This window comes from Lissotriton helveticus, chromosome 11, assembly GCF_964261635.1.
Source record: "Lissotriton helveticus chromosome 11, aLisHel1.1, whole genome shotgun sequence".
Lineage (NCBI taxonomy): Eukaryota > Metazoa > Chordata > Amphibia > Caudata > Salamandridae > Lissotriton > Lissotriton helveticus.
The window spans coordinates 538,653,936-538,678,115 of NC_136072.1; the positions used below are offsets into that span (position 1 = coordinate 538,653,936).

Genomic DNA, 24,180 nt, shown 5'->3' on the forward strand with positions numbered 1-24,180 from the left:
AAGCACCAGGGTGGATGAATTGAACAACAGGGTTTATCAGTATTCAACCACCAATCGGGGGGATTGTACCTGCTGCTGCTCAACCCTTATGGAGAAATGTGCCTCGCTCCATGAGATCCTAACGGACATAGTTGAAATAGCCAAAGGATGCCGGGAGACATCAATTACATTCATCACTGATGACTCAGAGTTGATAAACCGCAAACACCTGGAGGCAAAAAAGCCAGCAGGATTCCAAGTGGGCCCAGAATCAGTGTCTCAAGACAAAATGGGCAGCCCCCGAAAGGCCAAAGACCCACAAAGTACAATCTAGTGGCAGTGTGGGGGGCGTGACAACCTGGTTGTTGCCTGCAGGAACACACCCTCAGTACAACCAACACACAAGACTCCACTCTATCAAGACGAGCAAAAAAGAAACTAAGGAAACAACGGAAAAAAACAAAGACAAGAGGGAGGCAAACACAGTTGAGGAGGAGCATTCCCCAGTCCCTGCAAGGGAACATCAATCCTCCCCCTATCCTATCTTTATTGCTAAAAAACTGGGGCTAAAAGGTGGCTCATGACACTCTTCCCTGGGCAGAAGAGCAAAGCCAATTAAAATCCCCGAGCACCACAGCTGTGATGGACCATAAACCTTTAGCAAGGACAGAATCTTCCGTAAAGCCAGACCATCTAACCAGACACGTGTCAACAGATACAACAAGCCAGGCACCACGTGAAGGAAGCCCCCAGACAGCGACAGCCACAACAGTGCCGCAACTGCCGGACCTGCCCTCATTTGAAGCAGAACTCAGACAAGAGGACGACGCTGGGGCCAATCAAGGTTACATCAATTGGTCCCAAGCAGGACACTCATCGAGTAAACAAGGAAGCCAAAACTCAGGACTGGGTCAGATAGAACCCTCCCCATATAGGGGAACAGTGGCTCCAATCCCGGGCTTACCAACAATAGTTCACGAGATAATCCTCACCCCTAGGTATCAAAGCATGAGTCAGCACGACATCTTGAACAGGAGCAATATACTCCGCCTTTTTAAACATCTGGCAACCCTCGATCAAATACAAACGGGCAACATAGAATGGGTGAAATTCCTGAGTACAAAGGGGGACACACACGGTGACTCAACAGTGGTGGGTCTAAAGCATATAAAAACACAACAAGCCATTGCAAACAACGCCATTCAACTTGCCGAATGGGGCATTGATGTTCAGACGGTACCACATCCAAAATATCCTCATGTCCTGGCACCGGATAACAGAGCAAAGGCACTGTGGTCAATCTTGCACAGGAATAGCTTGGGCGCTTCGGGCAAAACTCAGACAGCCCCCAAGGTCCCAACGGGGATCAGGATTTCCTGCCAAAATAACCACCGGGTTATCGGTGCAGGCCCCTCTGTCCTTAATCAACCAGGAAGGATAAATGGGGGGAACTAGCACTCCTAACATTAGAAAACTCAGGCCGGCAAGGGAAGGGACAATTTGAAGACCAATCCACAAAGAGAAATTAACAGTAATCTCCTGGAACATAGCAGGAATAAGCAAAATCAGTGGCAATGAAAATCTGAAGCAATTTCTGGAAACTGCCGACATACTCTGCCTCCAAGAGACCTGGGCCCTGACCTCATCGGCCGGACACTACGAAAACTTAATTCCAATTATAAAAAAGAATCTATTTGGCCGGCCGGCGGTCTATCAGTTTTCATGAAGCACAACAGTGCTCTCGAAGCTAAAACCATCAACTTAAACACAACTGGATTGCAAGCTCTACAAATCAAAGGCCTGAATATTAACTCACATCCAATGCCTCTTCTAATAATTAACTGTTACATCAATCCGACCCAGCCCATTATAAAAGAGAAGTTGGAGGGGCTGCTGGGGAAATTAGAAGGCCTTCTGTGTAAATATAAATCTCACCAGGTTATCCTAGTGGGGGATTTCAATTTGAGGGATCTTGACATTAAGAAACCCCCTCCTCTGCGTTCTGGCAGGGCAGCACGCTTGATCAACTTCATCAGCAACCACAAGCTGACCTCAACTCATGCACTGAAAAAAGCCCACTCGAAGATAGGTCGGAAAGCAACCACAGGCCACTGAGAGCGGTCTTCCAGACGACAGTTCCGACAGCTCTACACTACCTAACCATTGGAGCATCGAGAGGGGATGAACAACACAGTGTCCTGAGGAGGATCAAATGATCGGTCAAGATTGGCAACATGTTACAAACATGGCTGGAAGAAAAACAGGAAGGCAATCTGTCTACGCCGATATCACCCATAAAGGCCTGGGAAGATATCGTGGAAGACCTACAAGAAAAGTTTGGGAACACCCAGACAAAATACATTAGGCCCAAAAGACAACCAAGAGGGGGCAGCGTAGGACATACAAGTCTGTAAACGCCTCCTGCGTAAGGCTCTAGTAAAAAAGAAAAGAGGGGGCGGAGTTTCAGAGGGACCAACTGTTGCATAACTGAGGGCAGCACTAAGAAAGAAAATTTGGGAACACAAAAATGCACTCACCGAAAGGGAATTGCTAAAAGTCTTCGCCCTGATAAAACGGAAGAATCCAGCCCACCTGTGGAGACATATAAATCAACTAAGCAGCAGAGGAATCTCAAGAGAGAACGGAGTAGCAGAAAAGGACTGGCTGATTTATGTCAATCAGCTTTATACAATTACTGCTGCCCATAAAGACAGTCTAGAAGGGGCCAGCGGCAAAGAGGGCCCAGACCGGCAAATAAACATCGATCCAGGTGACATGAAAGTCAGCCAAGATAACTGGCCTGAGGGTTTTAGAACGCCGGCGGAAACATATGACGAAACACCAGCCAAGCTAAATCCCTTTGCGGTCAGTAAGATGGTATACACTCAAAATATTGAGTTTTTAATATCGATTTGCATTAATACCGAATTAAAAATATAGAATGGACACAATATCGAATGGACAGAATATAGACTACAAAAATATCGAATAGAATAGCAGTAATATCGAATTCAAAATATAGAATGGACAAAATATCGAATGGACAGAATATAGACAACAAAAATATCGAATTTGAGGTAAGTTAATTTGCATTTTTTAATAATATCCAATTTGTTAAAGTGATTTTTTATGTTAGTATATGTGTGAAAAGTGTATATTTATTTTATAATTTATTTTATTTAATTAATTTTATGGTATTTAATTTTTGCGTAATATAATTCTGTAGCGGGTTGTGGGTTTATAGGGGAATAGGGTGGGAAGTGATTTAATTATAATTAATTACATTTTTTAATTTATTTATTGGTATTTATTTTGAATTAATTGTTAATTGGTAAATAATTAAAATATAATTGGTGAATAATTTTAATTGATTGATTAATTGATAATTATGTAAATGTTATTAATTTATTTTCTGTAGCGGGTTGTCGGTTTATAGGGGAATAGGGTGGGAAGTAATTTAATTATAATTAATTACATTTTCTAATTTATTTATTGGTATTTATTTTGAATTAATAGTTATTTGGTAATTAATTAAAATATAATTGGTGATTAATTTTAATTAATTGATTAATTGATAATTATGTTCATTTTATTAATTTATTTTCTGTAGCGGGTTGTGGGTTTATAGGGGAATAGGGTGGGAAGTAATTTAATTTTAATCAATTACATTTTCTAATTTATTTATTGATATTTATTTTGAATTAATTGTTAATTGGTAATTAATTAAAATATAATTGGTGATTAATTTTAACCCCTTCGATGCTGATGACGGAACCGTTCCATTATCAGTCACGGCTGAGCTGTGCTGATGACGGAACGGTTCCGTCACGACCGCGCCCTGTTCTGGAATGTCCAGCACAGGGCGCGGCTACGGCGCCGCGGTCAAGGTGTTAATTAATTGAATAATTGATAAATATGTTAATTTTATTAATGTATTTTCTGTAGTGGTTTGTGGGTGTATAGGGGAATAGAGTGGGAAGTAATTTAATTATAAATATTTTGTATTTTTATTTATTTATTGGTATTTATTTTGAATTAATTGTTAATAACATTTTTAATTGGTAATTAATTAAAATATAATTGGTAATTCTTTTTAATTAATTGATTAATTGATAATTATGTTACTTTTATTAATTTATTTTCTGTTGTGGGTTTATATATTTATTTATTGGTTTTTTGTTCTAATTCTTAATTATTTTTTAATTGTTAAATAATTTGTATTAATAGGTAATAATTTTTAATAATTAATTTTTATTTTTATTTTCAATTGATTAATTATTATATTATATACAGTTGTTAATTACTTTTAATTCATTTGTAATCGGTATTAATATTTAATTTATTTCTATTTATATATGAAGTATTTACTTTCACTACTGTTGCCCTCTCTGGAGTGGGAATAGTAATTTTTACCCCTACGCTATCCAATGCTTTCCCTACTGTTGCACTCTCTGGAGTGGGAATAGTAATTTTTACCCCTACGCTATCCAACGCTTTCCCTACTGTTGCACTCTCTGGAGTGGGAATAGTAATTTTTACCCTTTCCGCTATCCTACGGTAAAAATATTGTAATTTTTGTATTAATATTACGTTTATATATATATATAAATCAATTTGTATGGTTTTTGTACTTACATTAATTATTTATTAGTTTTAAGGTTATTTAAGTATTTAAGTATTTTAAGTATGTTTCAGTATGTTTCAGTTAATTATATTTATTATTTCATTATTTTTTAATTAATTTAAAGTATTTAAAAAAATTCGATATTTTGACTAACTATATTTTTTACATTGATATTTTTGATTCGATATTTTTGTGCTTACCTGTTTGGAGATAGGAGGTCGATATTTTGGTATTCTATATTTTTACCTCGATATTTTTGTAACTCGATATTCTTGACGTGGATATTGTTTCAGTGATCCCAGTAAGATCATAAAGAACATGAAAAACGATGGGGGCCCCGGATCAAATGGAATTCCAGCACCGGTCTTTAAAAAGGCCCCCGACTTTTGGGCAGGTTTGCTAACTCCTTTATATACCCATACATTCCAATCAGCAACTACCCCCGATTCCTGGTGGGGCTCCATTTTGGTCCCTATTTTCAAAAAAGGAGACCGCTTAAAACCATCAAATTATAAGCTTATTGCCCTGCTTGACCTTGAATCCAAGGCTTACGCTCGCCTTCTACTAAAGGACTTGGAGGGGTGGGCAGAAGAGAATAGTATTATACCATTTTATCACACCGGCTTCAGGTCACAGGCATCGACCATGGATAGCTTACTGGCAGTGGCCTACTTATCCACCCAGGTTACCATGAAGAACCACCCCCCACTCTTCTGCTGCTTTGTGGATTACAGCACAGCCTTCGACAAAGTGATGCGCAGAAGACTATGGTGGAAGCTAGAAAACTGGTGCATTCCACCGAACCTACTGAAGGCAATAAGATCACTCTATGAAGACACCTGGGTAAGAGTCAAAACCAGTGCTAGCACTGTGTCCACGAAAATTAACACGGAGAACGGGCTGAAACAAGGTTGCGTGTTGGCTCCCATTCTTTTCAATCTATATACGGTGGATCTGGGGGACGCCCTAAAAGGAGCAAGCCTAGTAACACCAAGACTAGGAAATACGAGGCTGCCCGTGCTTCAATACGCTGACGATACCGCCATAATGGCCCACACAAAGGTGGGTCTCCAAAGAGCCCTAACTGCATTACATCAATTTAAAAACATCAATAATCTGACAGTAAACCAAGGAAAGACCAAGGTTGTCATCTTTGGGACCTACCATCAGAAAAAGAAAGCACAATGGCATTTAGTCATACAATTACCTAGGGGTCTGGCTGACGGATCGGGCTAAGGCAACTGCCCATTTGAAACATCAGAGAACTAAGGCCAACAGGGTCATGTATCTACTCAAACAACTAAACCATCATCTGATTAGTCCAACTGCCGGCCCAATATTGAAAGTTATGAAAGCGAAACTGCTACCAGCAATCAGCTATGGCCACCAGGCTTTCCCCGGGTCACAGTATGCCTGCATAAATACTGCACAATCTAAAGCCTACAAAACAGTCCTTCAAATCCCAAGGGCAGCAAGGGACGCAAGGCTAAGAATGGAGCTGGCAATGGCAAGGCCGGACTTGATGTGCCGGGGTGACATCATAAAACTCTATCTCAGGATTTTAAGGGCTCCAGATAACTCCTTAAAACACCAACTAAGATCAATCTTTGAAGAGCCTTGCACGCCCTGGCACTCTGCACTCGATAAAGTGACCGAGACATTGAATATAGTGGAAGAAAGCATACTGAGGCCGGAGATCCCCCTGAACACATGGGAAAAAGTGATAAACAAACAAGTGTGCGAAATCTCATTTGACCTGGACGGTAAATCCCTATACTCAAGTCCACTCTTAGACCCGCTGAATAGTTCTTACACAGCAGGTAAAGCCCAGGTTTATCTAAGTGACGCTATTACACCCTCAGCTCGAAGCAAAATTCTGTCCATGAGACTAATCACCTTAGGAATCGTGGATTTTAATCCTGCGTGGGCTCATAGAGGGGAATCCACTAAATGCAGACTCTGCCTATACAAGAGGGAATCGTGGCTCCACCTTCTATGTTGTTGTTCCAATCTTATCAAGGAAAGAAGGCGATTACTGCGTCCGATTTGCTCCACCAACGGAACTAAATTATGTAGCGAAGTGTCAGCCATGTGTTTTTCCAAGCCTATCACGATGATCCTAGCTAGACTGGGGAAATGTATCCATCATATCAGGACTGCCCTAAAACTGGCAAATGAACGTAATAAAAACCTGGAGAAGAATACTACAAAACCAGCGTAAGGGTGTGGAGGTGCCCTAGTCCGTGCATTGATGCTTGTCTGAACTTCCAGCATCCCCTCCATGAAAGCCCCTTTCATTGTTAATGGTCTAGAGGCCAAGGGGAATGAATCATAGCCTTATAATGCCACCCATAGAACAACATGGGATTCCGGACTGCCACCAAAGCCACACCTCCAAAAATACAAAACTCTGGGGAAGATTGACTTTGGTGGAATTGGGGAGGTGAGACAAACTTTTTTATCAAAACATATTTTAAACCCCTGTTACAAATAACAGTTTTTAATTATTTGTTCTAGCTGCAATATGATGAGCACTTTTACTGTAATGATTTTAATTAATTGTACAGATAATAAATAAATTGAAATGATCAGTCTGCAGTCTGCACATGGATTAATAGCCCCAGATTACCAACTATTTGTAAAACCTCTTAGTGGGAGAGTGCCCACTCTAAATTAAAAGTACAGTTTTCAGTCAGAGGGTACAGTCACTTGGTCCCAAGAGGGCTTATAGCCAGTTTGGGTCTTGAAACCAAGGAATTTCCAGGCTGAAGTGAGGAGATCAGATCTTTTGCCTCAATTGCTCACCAGTATAGCTTTTTAAAGGGATTTTTCGATGGAAAATGTGTGGTGGCTGCATGGGTCCATAATTCAGGTATCCATATATTCATAATTCAGGCAATATAGTCTAGCATCTCTTTGATATACATAAGAAAAGGAATTCTTGCTGAATGGCCTGCTAACATGGCGCCCTAAGGGGCTGTGGTATAATGTTCAAGTTCTGGAGTAGACCATAACCGCCTACATTAAAGCAATGGACGAAGTCTAGCTTTATCCTAGAGGCTTCTTAGACCCAAATCCTTAAAAAATGGAACCAAAGGCGTGCTAGTAGGAAGGGAAACAAGCTTGCGCAGAAATTTGTTTTCTGTAACTGTGTGTCGGTGATTGTGTGAACCGATAGCACAACCCCTTAAAATGCTGACCCTAATGCCCTAACTTAATATAAATGGATGGCAGGCCAAATAGATTTGGTATAGGAGGCTTTGTACTCTGTGTGAATTGCTCCTGTAATTTGCTTGAGTTTTAAAGCAGCTTTAGTCCCGTGTGTCTTCCAAGACATATTGCCACTAAATGTATGCCCACATGGGTAAAACCGGTGAACGGTTTCTAGAGGTTCCCCCCAAGAGATTTGATGGGGGTTGAATCCCATTAACTTTGTTTTATCCGTGTTGATCTTCAGTCCCCTTGCGGCACAGAACTTCTTGAAATGTTCCAAGAGCTTCTGGAGGCTGCTAGGGGTCTTGGAGACCAGCAGAGTGTAATCAGCAAATAAAAGTATTGGTGTTTTAACATGGGCCAAAGAGGGTGTGTCTGCATAGACTTGAGTTTAAAAAAAAGGTACAAAGTTATTTATAAAAAGCGAAAATAAAGTAGAGGCCGACACACATCCCTAACTTACACCTCTGCCGACTGTGATCTTATCTGTCAGTTCATCCTGACTCCCCCATCTTATTCTTGCAAAATTCTCCACATGAAGGCAGGCAACCAGTGACAATAAATGGGGTGGCATTTTCATGTTGCTAAGTGTTTGCCAGAGATTGGAGCATGGAGCTAGATCAAAAGCCGTACGTAAGTCAACGAAAGCGACATATAGGTTACACTAACCTATAAGCACTTTGCACCAATAAATCATCAAAAACCAAAAGACTTGATCTATTGTAGAGACTTTATATCGAAAACCCACCTGGCAAGGTCCGAGTATGAGCAGTCTTGGATTTTGGCAAGAACACATTGACAAACTATTTTCTGATTGCAGTCGATGAGATTTATAGGCCTAAAGTTGGTTGGGACAGACCGATCCCCTTTTTTGTGCACAAGAATCACAGTAGCACATTTGCAAGACTCTGGGTTAGGACTACCCGAGAGCAAGTGTAGTACTAACAAGCATATTAAAAGATTTACCTTGTCAGTAGGCCCCAAAGTGTATCAAGAAATACACATGTGCATCATATAGATTGATCAAGAAGTACAGTAAGAGAAACACTAAAAATACACCAGTGAAAATGTAGGAAGTATGTCAGAACATTGGGAGAATGTAGATAATAAGAAAAGGAGGCTGTGAAACAACTGAAACACAGACACAAGAAGAAGGGAAGACCAGAATTTTATTTTAAGGGACAAACGGGAAACGATTTCCAATCCCATCCTCCTTGTCCATGTGCTTGGAAATTAAGATTGGCCTCATCCAGCAGACAGGATTTACCTGTCTTCACCCAAACTAAAAAAAACTAAACGTAACCCATAGTGTTTGTCCTTAGGTATACTGCTTCTCTTCCTGTATGCCATAAGAAGGAAACAGGGGCCAGCACTGTTCCTGCTGTGGTAGGCAGCCACTTCCCAACAAAAGGAGACTTGTTTTGTATGCCTGCATTGTATGTGATATACTTGTCATTTCACTGTTCCCTGTGGCTGTGCTTCAGCCTGTGCATGGAACTTTCTGGTGTATTTTTTTGTAATCTTTTTCTTAGCAGATAGTCATGATTTAGCAGACCTTTCTGTCTGCCCCCGTAAAGGCAGCATTCCCTTGGTTTCCTATTGACTACCAGTTATTGCCTAATGGCTGCACCCAGCGGTGCTGTTGGTCACAGGAGTGGGGATATGGGTGCTATTCTTGTCTGGAGCAGGCAGGCAGGGTTTGAGCCGTGCACTTCCTGTCAGTGTGAGGTGTGGGTGTAGGAGAGTATGCCATAGTTCACTTGGGTTGGCCTGACACTGAGTGGTTGCCACTTCGTCAGTACTGCTGGCCACCCCTGCCTGGCATGCTGCACGTGTAGCTTCAAAATGGCGGTGACTTCACAATGTTTATTGGCCTTTGTTGGTTGCTACAATGGTGACACAGAACATGGGGTGCATCCCCAAATTTCAACCTATTGAGTGGTTCCCTCTCCATGAGTTTTGCTCTGCCTCGGTTAGATTTAAGGGGTTATTTGCCCCACAGAAGCACCTGCCTTCTGCTTTAACCTACAGGATCCCAACCTTAATATCCTGATCTGTCTACTGTGTCTTACTTTGAAGGGTGACTTCCTATGAAAGCCAGATGTGCTTGACATTTCAGCATTGGGGCAACTGAGTTGCAGAATTCCACAATCGCTTTAGTGGCATCCTTACTCGTTGTGTTGAACCTTTTGGGTCTGTCTCTGCATTTGAATATGTCCACTGTGAGAAGGTAACTTTTGACCTAGACCTGTTGCTAAAAGTGTGTGACTGTGGAGACAGGCAGTATGGCACATTTCATATCATGCTTTCCTCTGGCATAAACTGTGATCTGCAGATCATAATTGTGTGTCTGTAGAAAGCTCACTCAGCCTTTCATCCACCTGATGTGTGGGACAGATACGTGTCCAAATTGCATTCAGTGTTATGTTATATTGATTTGTATAGCTCACTAATCACCAGAGAGGGTATCCAGGTACTTGAGCAAGTGGGTAAGCAGTGCTTATATGGAGAGCCAGGTCCTTAGCTTCTTGCGGAACTCAAGAAGTGAGGAGGAGGCTCTGATGTGTTGAGGGACGTTGTTCCATGTCTTGGTAGTGATGTAGGAGAATTAGTGACTACCAATATAGCTTTTGTAGATCCGGGGAATGTGTGCAATTGAGACTAAGGCAGAGTGTAGGTGTCTGGTAGGTTGGTGAACTCATTCTACTTGCATGAAAGGAGCAACAAGGCTTTCATGAGAAACATTCCTTTGACTGATATTTGTAAAATAACAACACAGATGTCGGTCCAGACAGTCTCAAATATTTTGTATGGATTTTCAAAATAGAATAAAACACAAATTGGTCATACAGTTTTAAAAAAACGTTATCTGCTTCATCTTCTGCTTCTTCCCACAACGTTAGAGGGAAAGGGTCCAGCTTTACAATCTATGCACAGCATGTGCTCTAAAACAATACCTGCTGCAAACAGAAAATTTGACATGCCTGTAACAACTGTTTTGAACCTTGTAGTGATGTGGAATCACATGCAATCTCCGCACTTCCTCAGGGGCAGGAAAGCAGCAAAACTCGAATATCAAGATTATATAAACATTCTTAATGCCCATACACAAAGACACCTCTTCCAAAGGGGAAGTAAAGTCAAGAGGGGGTTTGTTGTGCTTCTGTACATTGTGGGGTTCAGGAGACTCGAGCCTGAGTCATTTCACTTATGCACAAAAAGAATGAAGTTCTTTAGACTAGAGAAAAATAAGTTGTAATATTCAGATCAACACACTATGGCAGGAGAGAACACAGCAAGTGAATTAAAAAAACTATAAGTTATTAACCAATGGTTACAATTACGTAACTTTTCCTTTTGCAACTTCTATGTTTGTCCATGGATGGAAGGAAGGCGGATGCCTAACAATGGGTGACCTCTTTGGAAATGAACAATACATCACGCGAGAAAGTGCAGAGACCACCTTTTCCCTGAGAAACTGGCAGTTTCTGCAGTATAGGAAGATATCCCAAGTAGCCCGGGAGCTATGGTCCTCGTTCCCGGAAGAACCCCCTGTTACAAATGTACTGCAAGTAATGCTATACATGGGGAAACATCCTTTACAACAAAACTTTTACAACGCACTACCATTACGACGCAACTTTTGCAACGCAAACTATTACAACGCATAGCGCTTGGGGGCGCTCTAGGATAGGGAATATGTTAATATACTATCCAATAACCTTCCTTAGTTTCCACGGGGACTGGAGTTGGAATAGTAAATTAAACTATTCACTATCCAGCGCCCAAAAGCATTATGCGTTGTAATGGTATGCGTTGTAAAACTTGCGATGTAAAGGTAGGCGTTGTAAAAGTATGCGTTGTAACGTCATACATCCTATACATGACCCAGGTATGCTGACTTATCTCTCACCTATACCGGGCAACCCGGGAAGATAAGATGACCCAGATACTCCCTGTTCAGACACGATGGGCAGCAGTAGTGGAAGTTCCTTTAACAGCAAAGGATTGGATTAAAATAAATGATTGAGCTCGAATATGTAGTTTAAATTGATCCAGTACAACTTTGTGCACCAAACCTACCTTACCCCCAAAACACTAAATAGAATTTACCCAAATTACTCGGAGCGATGTCCCCACTGCGGTGAAGTGGACACGGATTCCATACATATGACCTAGTCTTGCTCAATTATGGGCCTTTATTGGACCGAAATTTTAGCCAAACTAAAGGAGGCTACGGGATGGGTGGTTCCTATGGAGATTCGCACGGTCCTGTTGGGTTTACTTCCTAATCCTAAAACTAAAAACCTCAGTAGGAAATTCGTGATGCTAGGGCTTGTACGTGGAAAACGTCGAGTAGCCATATCATGGATGAGTCACTGCCCGCCAAGAGTAGTGATGTGGGTGAAGGTGTTTATGAATAAACAAGGGCAGAGGCGGACTGATTGAAACAAATTAGACATGATGAGAAAGTGGAAGATGGTTTACATGCCTGGGAGGCAATGTTAATAAATGTAGGTGAAACATAATTACCCGGAGTACCCCTGACCTCGAATCCGGATGCTGGGAACCCCCCATAGATAATAGAGTAGCGACTAACAACAGTCTTATGAACCATGAGTAGGACACGAGATGAGCCACAAATAGGAGTCAAGAAGAGAGTAGTGTAGACATACGGACACGGAAGAGGGTGGGAAGGGAGGGGGTATATAGGGGAGTTAAGAGATTCTGCTGTCAAAGGAGGCATTATCCAAGAATGTTACGTTATATATATGCCAAGGGAACAGGCTGAAAAGATAATTTGCTGTCTGATGATCCTCCTAATGGAGGCTGGAAATGTATATTTTCTGCTCAAATGTATAAAAGATATACCCTCTGAATAGGTTCAAAAATGCCAATAAAGACATTTAAAAAAAAAATAACTTTTCCTTTTCGACTATCCATATTCTGAAAAGAAAAGAAAAATATGGGAAACAGATCCACTGATAACCGTAAATTTAGGAAGATGGTAATGTTTTATGGCAGCCAGGCACCATCTGGAAGTTGGAAGCCACAATGCACTATGCTGGCATTTAACTTCTCTTCGATTTTCTGGTTTGTATAGCGTGATCTGTGGAGAATATTTCCAGCCCTGTAGCCTTTTTTCACTTTGCATATTTGCTTTTGAAAGGGTTTCTTTTATTTATTTTAGGTGCCCTAGTCACAAATCCATTTGCATTTGTTAGCTCAAGTTACAAATGGCTTAATTTACAGATGCAAATTACTGTGGTTCATTCACACAACCACAGGTGCACTCATAAATCTATGTATTTACATGTAACATTACACCAGCAGGAGATATTGTTTTGTGGGAAGAACTCTGCTCCCAATGTCTGAGAGTAGGATGGCAGGGACACAATGCTCATAACACACTTGCCTGAGTTCTCACAAATGTTTTCTTGGCCGATTCCTGCCCTGGATAAGGTGGGAGATGTAACCCTCTAAAGTGCAGGAGTCGTATTCCCTACCATTTTTGATGGGCAAGAGTGGAATTAATTCCACATGCAAATCCTGCTCCACCGAATCCTTCTTATTCAGGCCCATAATTGAAAACTAGGATTTCAAGTAAGTAGCCATTTCTTTTGCTTGTCCGCTCAAATGTTTCTTAAAATATCCCAGTCAAATGCAGAACGTTGCATTGGTTTGCTGGAGATCTCACTGTGCTGGAGAGGGATGAGCGGGTTGGGTTTAGGATCACTTAGTTGCAAGCTCCCTCACTCAGGTGCAAGAGGTTTACCAGAATTCCAGCTCATCTGGTGGTCTAGTACGCCTATAACCATTGCGCTAAGCTGCAGCAGGGATCACAGACATAAATGTGGTGCTGTGACTGTATGCAGAAGACCTCTCAAGTTCTGTGTGTTCTAGTTGAGAGCGATTTGACATATGTCTTCACAGCATTGCCTACTCGTAAGTCTTCCTTGCCACATGAACAAAGTGAGCTTCAGCTCCACCCCCGAACCTTCCAAAGCAAAGTTAGCATCCCATGCCTCCCATCCCTCCTCAACATGGTTGACCACCATCACCCTTGACCTAGTATCAGTCAGGAGAGTCGGCCCATCCCACTACCTGTTAATTTTGTTCTGCGCTGGACTCTCCAAATGCGCATATTCAGGTAAGTCGAGGTCCTACTCTAGCAGGATCCACAACCCTGGCGTGGAGGCCCTGCTCAAGCGTGCCCATTTCCTGGGGTGTGCCCCCTCTCTCTCTCTCCCCTTAAGCGGGGATGTTGGCTACACAGCGAGCACTGGGGATGTGGGGGCTCGGCGCCTGTAGCGACCCTATGTGTGCGGGTCTTGGAATGGAATTATGGCGCTTGCTCTGGTAGCCTGGGTGGGGTTTCTTATGTCCTTGTGTCTCGTCTCCTTCTAGGACGCAAGTGTTTTATCTGCACCGGCGCCTTCAGCCTTTTTGCTATACAGCTCCAGCCCAGTGGGCTGTCTGGTTGTGCCTGCGTATCATATGCATCTGGGACACGGGCATGTGGAGCCATCTGAGACACGAGCGGATATGAGCTTCTTGGCCTCTCTGCAAGGCTTACCTTGTAGGCTGGAGTGTCCAGTTGTACGCGGTGCAGGCGACTCGTCTCTTACCTCTCAGCTCCTGCTCTTCCACTTTGTTGTGGGTGGGGAGGCAGGAGTTGCATTTCTTTAGAATTCTCGGCGGCCATGGAGGTTTGCGACATTCTGTATCTCCAGGTCTATCCGGCCTCCAGGGGGGTGGTGTCTCACATGGCCGGCTTCCTGTGAGTGAGGGTTGCCTGGCTATGTGTGTTGCTGATAGTTCTACGCTATCTCGCCTGACAATTACTACAGGAGTAGGTACATAGGGAGGATTGCTCTAGTCCTCTGCATGGCTTTTTGCAGTGCTTTGCTGCTGTTTCCCTGCTGTTTTGTCTCCTGCTGTGTCCCAGCAATGGAGCCTGGTGAAGATCCTCTAGTAGTGGCCCGGCGCAGCTCCCAGCTGTGTCCCTGTCTCTCCAGACAATTCAGTCCATGATTCAGGCTGCGGTGGCAGCAGTCTTTGAAGAGCGCAAGGGGGGCCAGGGACTCTCTTCCCCTAAACGTCAGAAACTGGACCCTCTCCCAGGCACTGAGGGTGAGAAGGAGGACCTCAGGGGTCGTTATGTGCAGGGCCAGGAATTGAGAGAAGTTCTTCAGCACATCAAGGGCAACATGGCCTTCCCGGCTCCTCCTGTCGATAAGCTGACAGAGTATCTTTTCATGCAATATCAGCTAAAGGAGCCAGACTCCTTGCCTCTACATCCTTCTGTAAAAAAGGTGATTACAATGAGTGGCAAGAGGTGGACAAACAGGCTTTCCTGCGTTACCTATCTAAACTCTATGCCAACCAGGTCTTTGCGAAGGATTTTCCGTCTTCCGTGAAGGTTGATTCTCCCATGGCAGGTCTGGCATCTCAAGGGTTCATCAATTCAGAGGATGCATCTCCCTCGGATACGGTCGATAGGAGAGTTGAGGCTGCTGCTAAGCGTTCCTATGCGGCTGCCAACTTCTCTATTAGGGCTTCCGCCTATTTGTCTTACACTGTCCAATCTCTGTTGAAGGACTTTCAATCATTGGCCGAACTGTTGGAACAGGGGACTGACGTCCTTCCTACTCTGGCGATCATGGAGCAGCAGACAAAGCTGTTGTCTGACATCTCCTTCTACACCACTGGGGCCGCGGCTGGAGGTTCAGCTATTCAGGCTTGTCACCAGGTGTGGCTCTGTCACAGGAAAGCGGACAAGGCCCAGATGGCGATCCTTATGAAGATTCCTTTTGCAGGGACAAAACTGGGTTCTTCCGTGAAGGAGATGGTTAAGAAGTCCGCAGAGGACAGGAAGATGTTAGCTCCAATCCATTCTTCTTGTGGCTGTTTTTTTGGTCCCAGGAGGTTCTTTGCCCCTTCTTCTACTCCGGGGGGGGGGCATGCCCTTTCGAGGTAGGGGTCGCTGCCGGGGCACCACGTTCTCAACAAATTCTGGTCTCAGCCGGTAACTTCTGCCCCCGCATCAAAATCCTGACTATCCTTGGATTCAGCCGGTTAATTCTACCCCCACATCAAAATCCTGACTATCCTTGGATCCCGGCTGTTTGTGCTCTGGTGGGAGGGCGGCTGTTGAATTTCTTCGCTGCCTGTGAATCCTCAATCTCATATCAGTGGGCCCTACGGATTGTATGGAACGGTTTCTCAATCGTGTTCAACTCCCTCCCTCAGGACGCTTTCCTTGTCACTCCCCCACCTTCGGCAACACGAAAAAGGGAGGCTCTGTTGACTGGTGCTCAGGATCTTCTCTCAGAAGGGGCCTTTCGTCCAGTTCCAGCTTGTCATATGGGCTTGGGTGTTAATTCCATCCTGTTTTTGGTGAGGAAGGTTTCTGGGGACTTCCAGACAGTGTTGGATTTGAAGCAGGTACATTCTTACATTTCCCGTGTTAAATTAAGATGCTCTCTTTTCAGGAGATCCTCCTGCTGCTGGTTCAGGGGGAGGTGGTGGCTTCACTGGATCTCCTGGATGCCTACCTCCATGTGCCCTTCCACCCGTCTTCCCTGCGTTACCTCTGGTTTTACGTGGGGGCAGACACTTCCAGTTGGTACTTCCTTTTGCTTTGTCTTCTGCCCCAAGTGTCTTCTCAAAGGTTTTGGCCCCCTTGGTTGGGATCCTTCACAGGGAGGGGATTAGGGTTTTTCCCTACCTGGATGACTGGCTGATTTATGCCTCTTCTTTTTCTAAGGGGACTCTTCACTTCCAGAGGGTCTGCGAGGTCCTGTCCATTCATGGTTTCCTGATCAACCAGAAGAAGTCCCACCTGGTGCCTTCCCAGGTCTTGGTGTTCATCTGGGTCGCCTGGACATGGTCCGGGGGATGGTTTGCTTGCCAGAGGAGCGGAGGACTACCTTATGGAGGGACCTGGGTTGTCTCCTGGCTCAGGACTGCGCCCCTGCCCATCAGTGGTTGAGAGTGCAGGGTTTGATGCCGGCGACTATTAACGTACTTCCATGGGCACGCCTCCATTTGTACCCATTAGTAAACCATATTCTGTCCCTGTGGGCTCCCTGTTCAGAGGATTACGATTTCCCGGTGGTTGTGATCCCGCAGATTCAGTCCGATCTGGGTTGGGGGTTGGTGGAGTCCCATCTCTCCAAGGGTCTTCTGTTCCTGGTATCCTCTTCCCGGGTGGTCACAACCGATGCCAGCCTCCTGGGCTGGGGGGCAACCTAAGATTCCCGGTCTGTTCAGGGTCGGTGGGATCGCCTGCAGGCGGGATGCTCCTCCAACTTTCGGGGCATGAAGGCTTGTCTGGAGTTTGCTCCTGTTCTCCGGGGGTATCATGTTCTGGTCTGTACGGACAGTCAGGTGGTTAGTCGCAGCCAGTATGACTCGCAGGTTGGGGGCGTGCGTGGAGGGAGTAGCACACAGGGGAGGTTTAATTTAAAAAAAATAAAAGTTAAGTTAACCTACCCTTGCCAGCCCGGTTGCGTCGTTGGTCTGCGTCGTCCTCTCTACAACAGGAAGCAGCTGCAGGCAGCCTCCCTCCCCTCCCCTAAGCCAATCACACCGTTGGAATGGCAGCATTGTGATTGGCTGGGACGCCGACCCCGCAGGTGTCTATAGGGAGGCCATTTTCTCTATGTAGGCTGCATGCAGCCTGCATAGAGAAAATGCAGAGTGCGTATGACTGGTTTGGTCGGCCCTGTGGCCGACCAAACAGTCAGCGCACACAACAGTGGGCAAGCCACTCCTCCCCTGCCCTTAAAAAGGTCACCCCACCCGCCTGCCCCAAACGAAACCCTGCCTTCTGCTCTCTCGCGGTGCGAGATGCAACAACATAAAATGGTATTTAAAATACCATTTTATGGTTCTGCTTCTCGCACAGCGAGAAAGCAGTGGGGCAACGCTCCTCCACCCACATGGAGGAGCCGCCCCTGCAGGTGGTGATGGGCTACCTCCAGTAGCGGCCGTGATGGGAGTGCTGCCGGGCGCTGACGTGGTGCAGGGGAAGAACATGGTGGAGGGTAATAAACGCCGGAATACGGCGGCACAGAGGTAAGTACACAAACAAATAAATAGAACAAATTTCGTTGTGCGCGCTACTTCGCATTTGGCAATGCAGTGTGCGCAACGAAATTTGTTTTATTTATTTGTTTGTGTACTTACTTCTGTGCGCCCATATTCCGAAGTTTACTACCCCCTACCCTGCCCCTCCCCCGCGCCACATCAGCGCCCGGCAGCACTGCACCATGTGGCGCTATTGGCTACCTCAATCCTCAGGGGTGTTGCATGGTTCGCTCCCTTTGGATTCTGGCTCAGGAGTTCCTGTCTTGGGTGGAGGCGTCTGTCTTGTCCTTCAGGTTGGTGTATCTCCCGGGGAAGGAGAACTGTGCGGCGGATCACCTGAGTAGGGGTTTTCCTCAGATAGCTGCCATATCCCTGAGGGTGTCTGTGTTCTGTCGGCTGCAGGTCTGGCTTGGGTGCCCGACGGTGGATTTGTTCGCGGACGGGTTCAATGGTATCCTGCCTCGCTTTTGCACTCTTCCACCATGCCTGGGAGCGTGGCTGCTGGATGCATTGTCGTTCCGTTGGCCGGATTCTCTTCTTTATGTCTTTCCCCCAATTCCCTTAATTCCACGTGTCCTGTGCAAGATTTGCCAGGAGGGGGCTTTTGTTCTGTTGGTGGTTCCTGGCTGGGTTCGCCGCCCTTGGTTTCCTCATCTGAGGGAGATAGCTGTCCGGGAGTCCTGGCCGATTACGGATCTTCCATACCACTTGCGGGGCCTGCTGCTTCCGGTGGGAGTGTTGCGTCGATTCATCTTCAGGCCTGGTTCTGGTGGAGTTGCTTCAGGGTTCCCGCCATCCAACCCTCTTCTTTCTTATTCCCGCCATTGAGTTTCCTTTTCTCGGTGGTGTGTGTCAAAGGGGATTGACCCTGTGTCTATGGATCCCTTAAGGGTGCTCGATTTTCTTGCTGATGGGTTTTCCCTGGGCCTGGCCCCTTCTACTCTGCGGGCTCAGTGGGCAGCCTTACGGGCTTTTCGCAGTCCTCTGTTGGACGGGCTGGATCCTTTGGTGGCCCGTTTGCTTCAGAGTTGCTTTTTGCAGCGATTTAGCGCAATTTGCCTGGCTCCTTCCTGGGATCTTCCGTTGGTGTTACGGGCCCTTCAGGGTGTTCTCTTTGAACCCCTGGGTTCTGTGGATCAGAAGTTCCTCACCATGAAGGTGGTGATTTTGGTGGCCATCGTCTCTGCTGGTAGGATTGGCGAGCCGGGCTCTTTTCTGCGTTCACCTCGGTGAGTCGGTGGATCAAGTAGGCTATCTTGCTGGCCTACGAATCTCAGGGATCTGTGGTGTCGGCCCGGGTGGAGGGTCTGTCTGCCAGGGGTCTGTCTGTTTCCTGGACCTCTTTCAAGGGAGTGTCTACCAAGGATATCTGTGCCGCTACCTGGTCCTCCCCACACATGTTCATGGATCACTACCGGGTGGTTTTAGGTGGTCCTTCAACGGGGGGTTTTGCTGAGGCGGTTCTTGGGGCTGGTTTTTCAGGCTCATGAGGTTTTTCTGTCTTCTGTATTTTTCTTCTGGGTTGTTTTTCCATTTGTTCTATATGTTTTGGATTAAACCCCTTTCTTTTTCATCTCCTACTTGTCAGTGGTTTCTTGTGTGTGCTATGAAGCTGCTTGGCTTGGGTATGTGTTCACTTTGTTACTCCGGTCGCGAGGAAGACTTACGAAGAGGTAATGCCCCGGTTACTTACCGTTAATCTTCATTACTCCTAGTATTGTCTTCCTCGCCACATGAGTTCCCATCCCTCCCTCCCTGTTTTTTCTATTGGCTTCATTTGTTCTTGGGGCTTGGTAGTTCTACAGGTAGTGGGATGGTCCGACTCTCCTCTTCTACTAGGTCTGGGGTGACGGTGGTTGGCCATGTTGGGGAGGGATGGGAGGCATGGAATGCTAACTTTGCTTTGGAGGGTTCTGGTGTGGAGCTGAAGCTCACTTTGTTACTCATGTGGCGAAGAAAACAATACTCGGAGTAATGAAGATTACCAGTAAGTAACCAGGGCATCAACCACTGCAGCAGCGGGTCCCCGTGGACGCGGCAGGGTTCTCTTTCTGTGAGTGAGACTGTCAGAGGTCACTAACTGCCTCTGCTTTTCTGCAGGTCCTGGAGGGGATGCCACTTTTCGTAGAGTTGTCAGGGAACCTGGTGCCTCTCAAAAAAGCAACCCAACAGCGCAGCTTTAACTTTCAGGCCTTCCGCGAGAACCGGCTCGCCATCCCTGTGAAGGTAAATACCCGCCCTTCGAGGCCGGAGGAGGAGCTCGGAGGGGTGCTGCTGTGTCATAGACACTGCCGTGTGTTGTACAGTATCTCAGCTCGGAGCTGCGTTGTGTGGCGTGCCTCAGCTCAGAGCAAGTGCGGTGTTGCCTCAGGTCAGCCATGTTGTATGTTGTGTCTCTGCAGTGTTGTGTGCTGTGCCTCTGCAATATTGTGCAATCATGTGTGCTATGTCTCTGCAATAGTGTAAGCTGTGTCTCTCTGTTCGGTGTCGCAAGCTGTCCTTGTGCATTGACGCACAGTCTGCAGTTTTGCGTACTGCCTTTTTGTGCTGTTGTCTGTTAAGCCTTTGCTATTTGTCGGCTCGGTTGTGCTGCTGATGTCGCTGTTCTGTTGTACTGTGTGTCTTTTTGCATTAACATGACGAACTGCACCTCCAAGCTCTCTCATGTCTGATCCCACTGATGACCTGCACAGGATTCTCTAGGCTCCTGTCACTCTGCAGAGAGCCACCAACCTTCCTAGTCCACACAAAGCTTCATAGTTAATGCAAAGATACTTCATTTCCAGAACCAGGAAACCGGGTGAATTGCGGAAATCAGAGAAATCACACATGTATAAGAGTTAATAATCAGCCTTTAAGGCGCATTGTGCATGGTTGTGCTGTCATGAGTTGTCTTTGTGTTACTTATTTACTTATCAGTATGTCACACTGAAAGCCACCAGACGTGAATTTTGCCGTAGTGTTAAAATCAGTGTTTTGGTGCTATTACCTGTTGTGTACCTGTGCTGCTCTAATGCTTACTTTGGTGCTGTTTCATTATGTGTCGTAGTTATGCCTGATTATGTGCCATAGTACGGTTGCACACTGCATCTTTGTGGTGTTCCTGTGAGTATTTTTGCGCTGCCTCTTTGGTCATGCAATTTCTATGTGCTGTATGATAATAATGCGTTTAAATATCATTGTGCTGTCTAATGGCGCTGTGCCGTTGGTAACGGTGATTCCTCAGTGGTACTAGGTGTGTGGTGGTGCTGTCAGTTACATACTGTATTTTTATGACGTCATGAGATATGCTGCAGTGCTGTTATATGCTATGTCCTTGTACTGCTGTAAAGTGTCCCTTTGTGCTGTTTGGAGCCATATCTCATCTATGTTGTGAGTAGCGACATCGTGGTGTCATGTGTTGCCTTGCAGTAGTTTTATTATTAGTGGTTTTCTGCTGTTGCATTATCCATCCATGGGTGTTTAGCTATATATTTATGGTGTATGCTGAATATTTGCTCTTATGTAATGTGCCTTTGTGCAGTTGTACCTACGTCTTTGTGTATAATGAGTGGACTATGATCCTTATGCTGCTGTGAGCTGCGTTGATGTGTGTTCTTCTTGGGTTCTCTTGTTCAAGCTATGTGTTTGTGATGTTACAATTTTGAGTTTGTACTGTTGTTAGTTTTGTTCTTGTGCTGTTACATACTTTATCTTCATGGTTGGATGTTGCGTCTTTGTTTGCACTTTTATATTGTGAGCTGAATATTTGAGGAGCTTTGTGATTGTGGTGCGTTGTTTCTGCAGCTTTCATGCCGCAGTATTGAGAGTTGTATGTGTAATGTTGTTGAGCCATGTCTTTGCACTGATGTTTTTTCACGCTGTTGAATGTTTTGTTTTTGTGCTGTTGTATGCTGTGTTTTTATGCTGTTGGGAGCTGTGTGCGTCCTGCCTGTACAGTTGCGAGCTGTCTCAGTAGTGTTCAGGAATGTCGTTTACCAGCACTTCGAGCTGTGATTCTGATTTATTTTAATCTTTGTGCTGCTTTCTCTGTGTGCATAATGTGCTGCATCTCTGCATCCTTCAATGAAGGTGCATACTGTCTTGTTGCTGTGGTGGTCTGTCATGCTGTTGAAACTTATTTTTGCTGCTGCAATTTACTTTTATGTTGGTATGAATTGTCTCTGTGCTACGTTTGATGCCCATGTACTCATGAGAGTATACTATTTTGCTGTGAGTAGTATTTGCACTGTTGAAGGTTGTCTTTGTTCTGTCCCAAGCTGAGTGGCTTCAGTATTTTTAAATTATTTCTCGGTGTGCCAAGCAAAATATGTATTGTTACAAGCAGTCTCTTCTATGTTTTCAGAGTTTTGTGTTACTGCACATTCTTTTATTTTCTGATGCAAATTATCTTTGTGCCGCAGCATGTAGATTTGCTTTTGAGTGTTATATTATTGCTCCTGCAAGCTATCTTTGTTTTGTTGCTTTTTGTCTTTAAGCTGCTGCGATTTGTTCTTGTGCTGTTTCATGTTGTCTTTAAGGTTATTTGTCATTTTTCTGCTGTGATTTCTTTTTGCTATTGTAAGTTGTCTTTTTGCTGGCAAAAGTTGTCTTTTAGGTTGTTCTAAAAATGCTTTTGTGGTATTTAAGCTGTTTTGTGTGAAGACTTGTCTTTATGATGTTGCAATGTTGTATTTGTGTTTTTTGCAATTTAATTTTTGTGTTGTTGAGGTAGTCTTGGTGCTTCGGCCTGTTGCCTTTCAGCTGTTACTTGCTGTCTCTGTGCTGTCACATTTTAGCTGTTTAGTCTGTTAGGAAATGTAATTGAACTGTTGTAAGGTGTGCCCATATGCTGCTGAAGCTGTCCTTGGGCTGCTGCAAGCTTTGACCTGTATTTCGCCTCTTCATATGTCTTTGCCTTTCTGCAAACTCTTCGTAGCTGTGTGTGTTACTCTGTGCTCTTACGTCTTTTGCTCAATGGTGTGCTCTGGCTTTGAGCATTGTGCTGTGCTGTTGTGTGTCTGTCTCAACCTTTAGTTACTTTGGTGTCCCTGGTGTCTAATCCTTAAGCAAAGATTCTGCCCCCTTGTCTTCTGTGGGGTTTCTCTTTAGGTGAGAGACAGCTCCCGAGAAGGTTGTGGGTCTCTCTCTTTCCTCCGCAAGGCGATGAAGTACGAGGACTCCCAGCATATCCTCTGTCACCTGAATGTCAGCATGCCAGCATGTAATAAGGTATGTATTGCCGATACTGGTGCATATATATGACCAGTTACACAGGTAACAGTGTACTAACACCACCATGTAGCAAGGGTAGCTTCTCAGTGGCCATTGTGTTACTCCTGCATCCTCACATACGAACTGATCAACACAGGTTAAGTTTACATGTTATTTTGTATTCACAAAATGTGAATTTACACTTTTAATAAGATTTACTAACGAATCAAATTACACCAGCATAAAGATTTACTCACACACACAATTTTACCAGTACCAAGGATACAGTGCTTGAATATAACTTTGTCCATGTAACTTTGATTACATATTAAAACATCCATGGGTAATGTGTATGCATATAAGTATGCATAACGACTAGGAATGCACTTGCTTGCACCCACTCGGCAAGAGAAAGGGACTACACTTATTTAAGGTAAATCAATAAAAAAACATGTTTGCTCACAAATAGGATATTGAGCTCCACTAATAATATTTCATACATTCAGAAGATGCACTACATAAACAATGACCTCTGGAATCACATAAACCTTAATGTGAGAAGACAGTTGGTTGCTAGTATAATAAAAAAAAAAACATATGTATGGACTAAAAAATATGTAACATGCCTATTCACTTGAAACCATGGTCAGGCACATGAGTCAGACAACTCCTGTTCCCGATCATGGTTTCAAGGAAAGAGGGTCTTAGCCAGTGGATGGAGAGAGGTCAGGGAGTGTTCCTATACAGTAATTATATCAAATGTAAAAATAATTATCCCTATCGTTTGTCCCTATATAGATTTAAATACGAGAATAATATTAGATGAGCCTCTGAAAGGGGAGGAGGGAAGGCTACATGTGAATATATAAAAGATATAAATGTTGTAGAACTGGAGCTACAGGTAAATAACGAATTTCTTCTACAACATAGTGGGCCCGAATCACAAAGGTAAACTGAGACGAAGGTCGAACTTTACGACTTTTGGTTTTCACAAAAGGCAATTACTACTTGTAAACGCCCTTTGTGAATACCAAAGGTCCTAAAGTCAGACTTTTGATATTCACAGAGGGCATTAT

General features: G+C 44.4%; 1 protein-coding gene across 3 annotated transcripts in view; it reads left to right on the forward strand.

Annotated features, from left to right (window-relative positions):
- Positions 1–24,180, forward strand: part of ANK1 (ankyrin 1) — a 1,318,767-nt gene that overhangs the window by 894,068 nt on the left and 400,519 nt on the right. For all 3 annotated transcript variants that reach the window (XM_078666235.1, XM_078666236.1, XM_078666234.1), the window contains 2 exons: positions 20,012–20,137; positions 23,003–23,122. In XM_078666235.1, the coding sequence (XP_078522361.1) occupies positions 20,012–20,137; positions 23,003–23,122 (246 nt within the window). The remainder of the gene's footprint in view (positions 1–20,011; positions 20,138–23,002; positions 23,123–24,180) is intronic.